Genomic DNA, 12,348 nt, shown 5'->3' with positions numbered 1-12,348 from the left:
ACAAGTGCTTTCCATTTACCATTTTACCATTTATAACAAACCTTGGTTTTCGTACTGTTTGCTTAAATTATTTATGCAAAACTGACGTCTGAATATGCATGTATTTGCAGAAGTCTGAACACTTGATTATTATTATATAAAATTCCCATTTTAATTTAGGTGTGTGCGGGTAAGTAAGAGTCAAACGCTTCTGCACAAAGAATTTAAGTTGTTGATTTCCATGCCCAAAAACGTCTGGCTCAGAGTATTAAAGAAGACAAAAAAAGTATTAAAAAAGATGAAAATGAGATCTACGTTTTTTCCTTTTTCATGAGTTTTATTTTTTTAAGACATGACAGCGTAAAATGTTCCACTAACTCTATTATCAGTGTTGTACCTGAATGAGTTCAATTAACGAAAGTTAATGAACTAGCTCATATTTTGTGGAAACATGAACTGAACTTAATTCATTTCTGCCTGATGAACGTAATTGAGAATGTGCTCATTCTGGCGTCAAAGAACGGTTTTCGAACGAAAGTTCATTTTCATTTAAGAGTGCCCGGTTTTGTTAGGGACTTGCAGGACAAACCCGCCTGAACACTATATACAAGCCTTCATATGTCGACAGATAAACGCTGTATTTGGCAACTGATTCAGTGCGGCCACGGCCGCCTTTCGTGGCAGCCACGTCGTAGCTGCGTGAGAATGTGAGATGCGTTCAGGGACACTCTGTAAATGTGAGTGAATGTGTTCTTTGGTGGTTCTTTTGTAATACAGTACATAGTTGTAAAATTGATTACTTGGAAAAGTATTTAGTTAAACCTCTGTACGATCACACTGTTATGATATGGAATTTATTTTGTTTCATATTTGCATGTAGAAAAGAGTTTGCATGTTGTCCCCGTGCCTGCGTGGGTTTTCTCCGGATACTCCGGTTTCCTCCCACATCCCAAAAACATGCATGGTAGGTTAATTGACAACTCTAAATTGCCCGTAGGTGTGACTGTGAGTACGAATGGTTCTTTGTTTGTATGTGCCCTGTGATTGGCTGGCAACCAGTTCAGGGTGTACCCCGCCTCTTGCCCGATGATAGCTGGGATAGGCTCCAGCACGCCTGCGACCCTATTGAGGAGAAGCGGCTCAGAAAATGGATGGATGTATGGATTATATTATTAATAATAATATATTAATATAAGACTAGGAAAAATATTTTGTAAATACTGTACAGTCAGCCAGAACTGCGGGGCCTGCAAAGCTATCAATGTCCTTTCACCATGTCATTCCTGTCATACTGGGTTGCGTATTTTTGTTTGCACATTAAAGACAAAAGTCCTGTTTTTGTTTTAATTCCTCATTTTAAAAAAAGACCATTCAAGCAACACGTTTTTCCTCGTATTTTTGAGAATGTAGGATGAAAACTGCAGTTGGTTTCTAGTATGAACTGAATGGGTGGCAATAAAGGGGAAATTAAATGCCAGTGTTTTGGGGGAAATAGCCCTCATCCAGGCTGCCAGTTGAAGTTTCAATGACACTTGTGTCTTTGCAGTCGAAACAGCCTTGAAGTTCTATCTTGGCTATCAATTTCATTTCAAAAACACATTGGTTTTGTCCAGAAAAGGCCCCTCTGACAGCTACTTCTGTTTGACCCAGTTCTGTAGCCGCGTTGTCCATATTTTGATCAGACCGCCCCCTTTCCTCTGATTGGATGCCTCCATGTAGAAGACTCACTTGTGAGAGCACGTGTTTGTTATGTTGAGAGCGCTGGCTCCAGGGCGGAAAGGGAAGAGGGGTGATCTTCCCTAGTGACGTAGAGAAGATCGAGAAATTTAAATGACCTGATCACTAGGGTTGGGCATTGAGAATCGAGAACCAATTGGAACCGGGACTAACATTCCGGTTCTCCCGGAATCATTCAAATTAAAAAAATTCAGTTCCCAGTTTCGATGCCTATAGTCCGCCGACCCTGAAGAAGAAAGTGGCGAAAACCAATGAAGAAGAACGCGCACCAAGGCGTGCTTGTGCCCAACTGTGGCGGAAAACAAAAATCTGTCATAACATTGTTAAACTGAATGACCAGTCGCCTCAGTGTAACATTTGGAATACGATTCTATTGTGCAAAGGAAGCTTTCAGGATGTGTAGAAGTCTGATGTGCTCCCTCCCGCTCCGAGCCTCAGCCTACACCGCGCGGAACTTCAGTAAAATCTAATTCGATGAGTGAAACAATAAATTACGTCTATGCCAGGCAGCAAACAAGGTAAACACTTGGTTGCAGTTTTGCACTGATGGTTTTTAGCGTTTATTTTAGTCTTCAAACCAACGTACGAGACAATGACAGGAAAAAAACTAAACAAAAAAAAACTAAACAAAAAAGCTTCACATTGAGCTAAAACTTCACCAAAGGGCAAACTAGCAACTTTACATCACAATGAATTGGGACAAAATTCACATAAACGTCTCACAGGATCACAAACACTAACCTTGTGCCTCATCAGTGGGTAAGTAAAGGAATCAACGGTTTATAGCATTTGGTTCCATTTATTACTTTTTCTTGCCTTCTAGGTTTACTTTCGTTTTCAAAATTCATCGGTGTCGTGTGAAGTTACTTTTCGTGCAAAATGCTGAGTTCCAGTACGTACCATCCAAGATAAAAGGCTTCAAGCTTAAAACAGGACGTCAAGTTAAAACTTGCACATGAAAACCATTTGATGTGATAAAACAGTCCCAAATAACTATTTTAACAATGCTATATTTAACCTTTAGCTGAAACATTAACTAATGAATAGTAAGTCAATTGAGTTAGTTCCACACACATTGCCTTTTAGTTCATAAGTTTGATTGGTACTGTTTATAAAGAACCCCGAGTCAAATGTTCATTTTAGTCTATGCTGCGGCCTGCTAAGAAAATGGATGTTCATAATTTGGACACCCTTTATTTAAACAATGCAAACTTGTTTGACCCAACCCCTAAAAGAATCGGAATCGAGAAACGTTTGGATTTACAGTTGTGCTCATAAGTTTACATAACCTGGCAGAATTTGTAAAATATTGTTGTTTTTTTTTAATACGACTGATGACTGAAGCGCAACCATCATTAATATCTTTATGGTTATGTTATGTTTAATGATAATGCTTTTATGACTGCTTGACAGTTTAATTTGAATCCCATTAAAATAAATGTGTTTCGCCTGGCCCTTCATGTTTTCTTTATAGAATTGTAGCCATCTTAAAATTTTGCCTGGGTAAACAAACATATGAGCAGAACTGTGTGTTTTCTCATTTACTAAATAAAAGTAGAGTTGTGAATTTCAAAATAAGAGCAAGTATATAAAAAGAAAGTATTGTTTTCAAATAAAGTGCTTAACTTCAGAATACTTCTTTGAAAAAACTACCAAAATACAGATAATACTTCATGTTTTGATCATATGGGTAGAAGCATAATCATGCATTGTAAAAATACATTATAAATAAGGTAGAAGGGTTTTCCAGAATTTTGAGGTCAACTTTGGGGGTATGTATTATACATGGGTGCGCATTATATACGAGAAATTACAGTACTAGAAAAAGTTGGTTTGGCAAAATATGACCCCTTTAAGTATAATAATATAATATTGACTGAAAAAATAAATTGCCACTATGAAAGTATCAGTGTCAGTATCGATGAATTTGCAAGAAAAAGTACCGGTATCATATCAACTACTAAAGGGGTGGTATCGCCCATCCCTATGTTTAACGGCTGCTATGCTACAAAGTATGGAGCAGAACACACACACACACACACACAACTGTAAAGCAGGAACAGGATGTGGTCATGAGTATGTCCAAGAGCGATTTCCATCGTGTGCATGTGTGTGTTTGTGTTTGACTGTGTCAGTAGTGATGGTTGACGCTATAAAGCAAACACAATGTATGTTTAAAAAGTCAAATTAGCAACAAGATTCTGGAGGTTTCTTGATTTGTATGGTCCAAGCGGCCTGTCTCACAGGTTTGACTTGTTCATACCTGAAGACAACACGCTGGAAGCTTTTGGTTCAGCTGAGGGATGTTTGCTGACAAATAGTCATTAGCACGTTAATGCGCTATAGACCTGTAATGTGAGGTAGCTAGCTGTTTTTTCTACATCACTTCACAGTTTGTTTTTTTCTAGCAGATCAGTGGACCTCATGCTAAGTTGCGAGGCCTTACGCTAGTAGCATAACTTGTTTCTTAAAGAGTTAGTGGTAGCATAGCATTATTTTACTGAAAATACTATAATCTGCATTGGAACCTCGGTTCACAAATGTGCCAATTTACTAACAATTTGGTTGACAAATAAAATTGTCAAAGAAATATTGCCTCAGTTCTCACACTATTTTTTGGGCCATTAACAGTGCTGGCATCAACCCGGAAGCTCAATTTGGCTTTTTCTTGAAAACATAATTCTCTCCGTGCAACATACATTGCAAGTATCTTTGTTTTTTGTTCTAAATTACCGGTCAGTATAGCTCTAAAGGAAATCAAAATTTCTAGCAATAGTGTCATTGGGAAGCTCAACTGTATTACTGTTTTGAAGAAAAAAAAAAAAAGGAATAAATAACTAAAATTACAGTGGTGTTAGTGATCTTGCTGCGCAGTTTGGGCTCACCAAAATCTACCATCTGTGCTATTGTAAGAGTTGGATGCAGCACAAGTTGACAAGTCATGCCCGGAGAGTGAGCCGCAAGATTCAGCATAACTCAACAACAGTCGCCTCTCTATTACATCTAGCACCACACACTCTTGACATGACAAGCTGACTTACGCTGAATCCAGCTCTTAAAGTATTGTTAAGAACAAAAAGGCAATAAAGGCAGCCTGTAACTATTTTGACGAAGCAACAACCTTAAATTACTGAAGTTAGGAAAACAATTGTTGCTGGGGATCAAGACCTTGATGATGATATTGATAGCATTTGTGCGATAACTACTGTATCCGTATAGCCTCTTTATTTCGAGAAGGCTGCAACGTTGCTCAGTGAGCAAAAACAGACCTTGGTTTTTTTTTTCATAATAAAAAGTGTATTTTCACTCACTTCTATATTGTACTGTAGCCTGTTTATTTTTAACTGCACACAGATTTAAAACAAGCTAAACGTAGCAAACATTTTGCTTTGTGACCGGAGTCTCTGAACAAATTAAGTCTGTGAACCGAGCTTCAATTGTCCTGAATTACATTATACAAATGCTAATAAGTACCTTATAAGTATTTTAATTGATTGGATTGTTGGTTTGACACAACCGAAGGATCTTCTTATTAACTCTTCAAAGGCGACCAGTAGTTCTGATGGAATACCCTAGGGGCCCTCTCAAAAGAACACAAACAAGCAGCCTTCAATATTTGGCTGAAATCATAATCTTACCGATCACAGCTTGTATGCCAGCAACTGAACGTTGAATGTAATCAAAGAGTTTTCTAGTTTTCTACAGTTTTCTAACAGTTCTTTGGCTCGGCCGGTTAATGACGTCATTGATCGGCTCCGCAAAAGACATTTACTCTCGTCGCCATCGTGTACAGTATATTTGAATCCAAAAGCTAGTTTATTTTTATCCTTGTTGCGTGTCTTTTGACATAGTACTGTAAATATCTGACTGCCAATAAGGTTTTTTTTTTTTTTTTTTTTTATTTGTCTTTCACGATTGCACTATGTCAGATTACTACAATACTACCTTGTATTCCTATACCACCACATCCCATCTTTTACGATCACTGGTCAATGCGACCGGAAACACTCGTTACCATGGCGGCGACAACAACAATAGATCGTGCAAATTTATTGTGTGGGGGGAAAAAAAATAAGGAAATAAGGAAAAATGTGCGTTGGTCATCACCAGTGCTCAGGAGATTACGTTCATTCAAGGATTGCTTGAGGTATGTTCACATACTTTTAAGTAGACTTTACGCCGATCGGATCGGTGTGATCGGTATCGGCCAATAATTAGCATTTAATGCAGATCGGGTGATCGACTTTCATGTCATAATTTGCCGATCCGATCAAGAAAGTCATTGATCGGCTCCGCAAAAGACATTTAACTCCGTGTCGCCGTCGCACATGAATCCAAAAGCTAGTTTATTTTTAGCCTTGTCACGTGTCTTGTGGCGTAGTAGTGTAACAATCTGACGGCCAAGAAAGTTTTTTTCAATTTTGTCGGTGAAAAAACAAGTCATGGGACTATTTAGCGGTGTCTCAGACAAACAACACGCAAGTTATTTGCAGTCTGTGCAGAACTGAAGTACGTCGTGGGGAACGTCATATAAATGCTTCAACACAACAAATTTGATCGGGCACCTGAAGAATGTACACGAGGAGGAACATGCCGCGTTCAAGCAACGCAGCGTGGGGTGGGGGAGCCAAACGGACACAAACTCTGGACAACACCCGTCCATATATACAGTGAGAAAGGTAGAGTGCGCAGCCCGAAAGTGTAACATGGGTCCTCCCTTCCCATGGCCCCACCACCTGTGGGAGGGGCCATAGGGGTCGGGTGCATTGTGAGCTGGGCGGTGACCGAAGGGACAGAAGCTGGCTCTCGGGACGTGGAACGTCACCTCTCTGGGAGGGAAGGAGCCCGAGCTGGTGTGCGAGGTCGAGAAGTTCCGACTAGATATAGTCGGGCTCACCTCCACACACAGCTTGAGCTCTGCTACCATTCCTCTCAAGAGGGGTTGGACTCTCCTCCACTCTGGAGTTGCCCATGATGAGAGGCGCCGAGCAGGTGTGGGTACACTTATTGCCCCCCGGCTCGGAGCCTCTACATTGGGGTTTACCCCAGTGGACGAGAGGGTAGCCTCCCTGTGCCTTCGGGTGGGGGGACGGATCCTGACTGATGTTTGGAGGGGGGGCTGGAGAGCGATGGAGTCACCAGCGGGAGCCGCTGGCGACTCCATCATTCTGCTGGGGGACTTCAATGTTCATGTGGGCAATGACAGTGAGACCTGGAGGGGCGTTTATTGGGAGGAACGGCCCGCCCCCCGATCAGAACCCAAGTGGTGTCCTGTTATTGGACTTCTGCGCTCACCACGGATTCTCCATAACGAACACCATGTTCAAGCATAAGGGTGTCCACACATACACTTGGCACCAGGAGACCCTAGGTCACAGTTCGATGATCGGCTTTGTCGTCGTGTCATCGGCCTTGCGGCCACATGTCTTGGACACTCGGGTGAGGAGACGGGCAGAGCTGTCAACTCATCACCACCTGGTGATGAGTTGGCTCCGATGGTGGGGGAAGATGCCAGTCCGACCGGCAGCCCCAAATGTATTGTGAGGGTCTCCTGGGAACGTCTGGCAGAATCCCCTGTCAGAAAGAGTTTCAACTCCCACCTCCGGCAGAACTTCACCCACGTCTCGGGGGAGGCGGGGGACATTGAGTGGACCGTGTTCAGGAGGGGGAAGCAGTGCACCATCAACACTGTGTATAGTGGGGATGGGGCACTGCTGACCTCGACTCGGGACGTTGTGAGTCGGTGGAGAGAATATTTCAAAGACCTCCTCAATTCCACCGACACGCCTTCCCATGAGGAAGCAGAGTCTGGGTCTCTGAGGCGGGATCGCCTATCTGTGGGGTTGAGGTCACCGAGGTGGTTAAAAAGCTCCTCGGTGGCAAGGCCCCGGGGGCGGATGAAATTCGCCCGGAGTTCCTGTTGTGGGGCTGTCCTGGTTGACACGCCTCTGCGACATCGTGTGGACATCGGGGACAATGCCTCTGGATTGGGAGACTGGGGTGGTGGTCCCCTTTTTAAAAGGCGGGACCGGAGGGTGTGTTCCAACTACAGGGGGATCACACTCCTCAGCCTTCCTGGTAAGGTCTATTCAGGGGTGCTGGAGAGGAGGGTCCGTCGGGAGGTCGAATCTCAGATTCAGGAGGAGCAGTGTGGTTTTCGTCCTGGCCGTGGAACAGTGGACCAGCTCTACACCCTCAGCAGGGTCCTTGAGGGTGCATGGGAGTTCGCCCAACCAGTCTACATATGTTTTGTGGACTTGGAGAAGGCGTTCGACCATATCCCTTGGGGAGTTCTGGAGTACGACGTGCCGAACCCCCTGATGCGGGCTGTTCGGTCCCTGTACAACCAGTGTCAGAGTTTGGTCTGCATTTCCTCAATTTGGTCTACTTCTTCTGCAAGCCAAAAGAGCCCCATTATCAGTACCACAAAGAATAAAAACATTGATTTGACACTGTTGTTGTTGCGTCTACTTATATAGGGTTTACAGTGTACTTAATAAGCAGAGTTAAATGAATAGTAGATTAAGGATACTCTAATTATCTAGTTATAGTGTACTTAACAAGCTAAGTTACAATGTGTTACAATGTCTGGGTAATGATTGATTGTACTTGGAAACTTTTACAGTGAAGGCTGGTGACATCATGGGACTGAAGAGGGAGACGTTTGAATCAGAGATCACTGAGCAAACTGCTCACATCTTGGACAATCATTCACATCCTCTCCTCGAGGAGTGGAGCAGCAAAGGAGCTCTTTCTCAAACAGACTTATTCAGCTTTGCTGCTGTAAACAGCGGTTCAAGTCATCTTTCATACCGTTCTGTATTCATTTATATAACAATTCCCCACTGGGTGTGAGGAAAATACTCCTGGACACTGTGCGATAGCGTACTGTATACATTTTTCATATGTACAATCAATATTATTCACTGTGCAATATCCTGCATTTATACAATGCATATTAAAGGTTTCTCTGGATGCTAAATACAAACCAGATGTACTGAATTCATCAGCATGTCATTATAGATTCACTGGCACGACAATACTTTCCTTTTGCACTAGTTGTATGTTTACTGCTGTCGCAAATTGGACTATACCTCTATTTTATTATTTATAACTTTCTGGGGTCAAACAGGCAAAACCTTAAATTTGTCACCTTTTCTCCCTGCTTAGATTAGATGTTAATATTCATTGGGTCCCCCTCAAATACTGCTTTTTTCTCTTCTTACTTTGTTGGTTGCTCTTATATTTTGTTTGCCTAACGATGAATATTCCTCGAAATCCTCTAATTTCCCTCACGGGATGAATAAAGAATCTGTCTATCTATACTGTCCCACATCTAACATAAATACATACAGTGCATACATACATACATACATACATAAATACTACACACTTGTGCATTGTACTCTAATTGTCTTTTTCCTTTACTGTTTTTATTTATAAATACAGCATGATACGTGTGCGTCCGCTCACCCCAGGGTGCTGATGAAGCCATTGACGGTGCCCTCGGCGTACAGGGACACCAGGTCTCCGATGTGTAGGAAACTGGACGCAGAATCCGACATGTTGGCTCTGCAGGTGAGGCACAAAGTTGGAGCGATCACAAACTTGTCCCCGGCCACCCGTGCCGCGCGCTTCTTCAGACCGGCAGCTGCTCGCTCATGCTTGGATTGGCAGCAGCTGAAGGTAGGTGTTCAAGTCCCGCACTTTGCGCGGCACAGTTAATAGCCCGCACCACCCTGTTGCTTCAAACCAGGAAATGAACAGAGGTGTCGAGACCGAGGGGCCGCGGGCGTCGCGGGACACGCCCCCTGCTTCAAACGGCACGTGACCTGCCTCAAGCACTTCTGCGCCAAAGAGACCACGAGGAGATGGGCGGCACCTAGCCTTGACTCAGTTACAGGGGACCAACCTCCTAAAATCTTTATGATCTGAACGAAGTGTAAAATTAAGTTAAGAACTGTAAATAATAAACATTTATAACTAGAAGGCACTTAACTTTAAAGGGTAGGCAAAACAATGTTTTTAATGCTACAGGACAGTGGTTCTCTTTGAGAATCACTATTATAGAATGTTTTGAAATGGCTTGTTTTTTCATTGTGTTGTTTATGCTACATAGGTTTAGCACAAATAACATTTTGCATAAGCATTTAGGATAACAATTACAATAGATGTTTTGGTACAACTTGTGTGTCTTTACGTTCTTCTTTTACTTTCGGCTTGTCCCGTTAGGGGGTCACCACAGCGTGTCATCCTTTTCCATGTCAGCCTCTCTCTAACTTTGTCTCCAAAACATCGAACCTTGGCCGTCCCTCTGATGAGCTCATTTCTAATTTTATCCAACCTGGTCACTCTGAGAGCGAACCTCAACATCTTCATTTCCGCCACCTCCAGCTCTGCTTCCTGTTGTCTCTTCAGTGCCACTGTCTCTAATCCGTACATCATGGCTGGCCTCACCACTGTCTTATAAACTTTGCCCTTCATCCTGTGTGTGTGTCTTTACATTGATTCTGCTAAATAGATTTAGCATAGACCACATTTAGTAAAAGCATTTACCGTAAAAATTTGGCATAAACACTGAGCAGAAGCGAAGTTATGTTATTAGTCTTCTGTGCTTATCAGGGATTGTCCATAACAAACAGCAGTCTGACATGGCAGACCAAAACGTAATGTGAAAACCTGCTGGGAAGGTCTGGCAGAGTCACCTGTGGAACATTGGACCAGCTCTAAACCCTCCGCAGGGTCCTGGAGGGTGGATGGGAGTTCACCCAGCCAATCTACATGTGCTTTGTGGACTTGCAGAAGGCATTTGACTATGCCCCTGTGTGTGTGTGTGTGTGTGTGTGTGTGTGTGTGCCTTTGTGGTCTCTATGGCGATGCAGCAAAAGGTCCAAAAGTGTGATTGTTCGTGAAAAGACAAGCTGATCTACATTTGTGTGTGTGTGTCTGTGTGTATTTGTGTGTGTGCGTGTCTGTGTGTATGCGTGAGTGTGTGCATGTGTGTCAGTGTGTGAGTCCATGCGTGTGTGTGTTGTACACTGCTTCTGTGGTCTCCATGGCTATGCAGACAACAGTCCAACAGTGTGATTGTTCACGGAGACATATAGCTGATCTACAGATGTGTGTGTGTGTGTGTGTGCAAATAGAAAGACCTAAAGTTAAAGTGCCATTTTAGGACATTTTTTTAGACCAGTTTTTCCTTTAAATGGTTTCTGCAGTTGGATCACATGTCGGATGGTTGAAGTTCTTCGGTGGAATGAAAACTCCTTTTTGCCACAAAACCACACTAATCAAGGTTTCAATCAGGTAGTTTTTAAAAATATTTTATCCATTTCCATTTTCAACACCGCTTATCCTGGTTAGGGTCGCGGGACGCTGGAGCCTATCCCAGCGGACTTCGGGCAAAAGGCGGACTACACCCTGAACTGGTCGCCAGTCAGTCACAGGGCACATATAGACACAGACAACCATTCACACTCACATTCACACCGTCACTGAGTGGGAACTGAACCCATGCTGCCTGCACCAAAGTCAGGCGAGTGTACCACTACACCATCAGTGACTAAAAATATTTTATTTTTTTAAAATGAAATTTGCCTCCCATCAATCCTAGCAATTGTTTCATCCAATTCCTCCATTTTGACGTCTGCATCAGTGTAATGGGTGTACCAGGAAATCGTGCACTGTCAAACGTTTTGCGTTGTTTGGAACACAAAATGTGATTAAATTGCATAAATTTCTTTGTAATTAATTAATCATGATTAATGCGTTAAAGTCCCACCCCTACAAAAAAGCGTGCCCAGGCTAGCCTTGTGGTAAGCTTAACTCATCTTGTGTGGAAGTGATCTTTTGCAATGTTTATTTGTGATTGTGAGCGCATAAAATGAAGTCATACAGTAATGAAATGTAAAGCAAGATGGTCTTCATCTATATGCTATATATTTGCTATAAGTATAGCTATAGGAGTAAACTTCCATGTTTTTATTGAAATGTGGAAATAGCATTTATTGGTCATTTATACCTCACTTTTCTAGGCACTCAAAGGCACTGTACAATTTCATACATTATTCAGTCACACCCTGGTGGTAGTAAGCTACTTGTGCAGCCTAGGGCAGGCTGACGGAAGCGTGACTGCCATTCTGTGCCTATGGCCCCTCTGACCGCCACCAAACATTCAACCACATGCATTCGTAGGCAATGTGGGTTGAGTGTCTTGCCCAGGGACACAACGACAACATGCGCTGAGGTGGGAATATGAACCGGTGACCCTCTGGTTTCAGGGCATACTCTTACCCACTGCACCAAACACATCCCAGCTAATGTACTCCTCAACTTTACCTACACAGTTGAATAATCATGAAAGTCCTTTCAAGCTAAAAATGTCTGTGTGATCTCCATCAAGCCGCCAGGATGAGCAGATTTAGGCAGGATTTGACACAAATATGGAATCTCCAACATTTTCCATTCAAGTTCCCTCCCATATAGGGTGTGTGTGTGCGTGCGTGTGTTTGTCTTTGTGTGCGCGTGTGCATGCGTGCTCGGCTGAAGTACTTACAGAATATAAAGCTATAAAAGGACACATGCACACCTGCCAATCAAAAGATACTAAGGTGTTTTGGAAACATAAAAGAT

General features: G+C 42.7%; 1 protein-coding gene across 1 annotated transcript in view; it reads right to left on the bottom strand.

Annotated features, from left to right (window-relative positions):
* Positions 1–9,495, bottom strand: part of itpr3 (inositol 1,4,5-trisphosphate receptor, type 3) — a 243,398-nt gene extending 233,903 nt beyond the window's left edge. Inside the window, exon 1 of the mRNA XM_061748450.1 lies at positions 9,190–9,495. Coding sequence (XP_061604434.1) covers positions 9,190–9,281 — 92 coding nt within the window. The 5' untranslated portion in view covers positions 9,282–9,495. The remainder of the gene's footprint in view (positions 1–9,189) is intronic.
* Positions 9,496–12,348: the final 2,853 nt, after the last annotated feature.

The sequence above is a fragment of the Phyllopteryx taeniolatus genome, chromosome 1, assembly GCF_024500385.1.
Source record: "Phyllopteryx taeniolatus isolate TA_2022b chromosome 1, UOR_Ptae_1.2, whole genome shotgun sequence".
Classification (NCBI taxonomy): domain Eukaryota; kingdom Metazoa; phylum Chordata; class Actinopteri; order Syngnathiformes; family Syngnathidae; genus Phyllopteryx; species Phyllopteryx taeniolatus.
The sequence above is the reverse complement of the archived record's forward strand: the minus strand, read 5'-3'. Positions and strand labels throughout refer to the sequence as shown.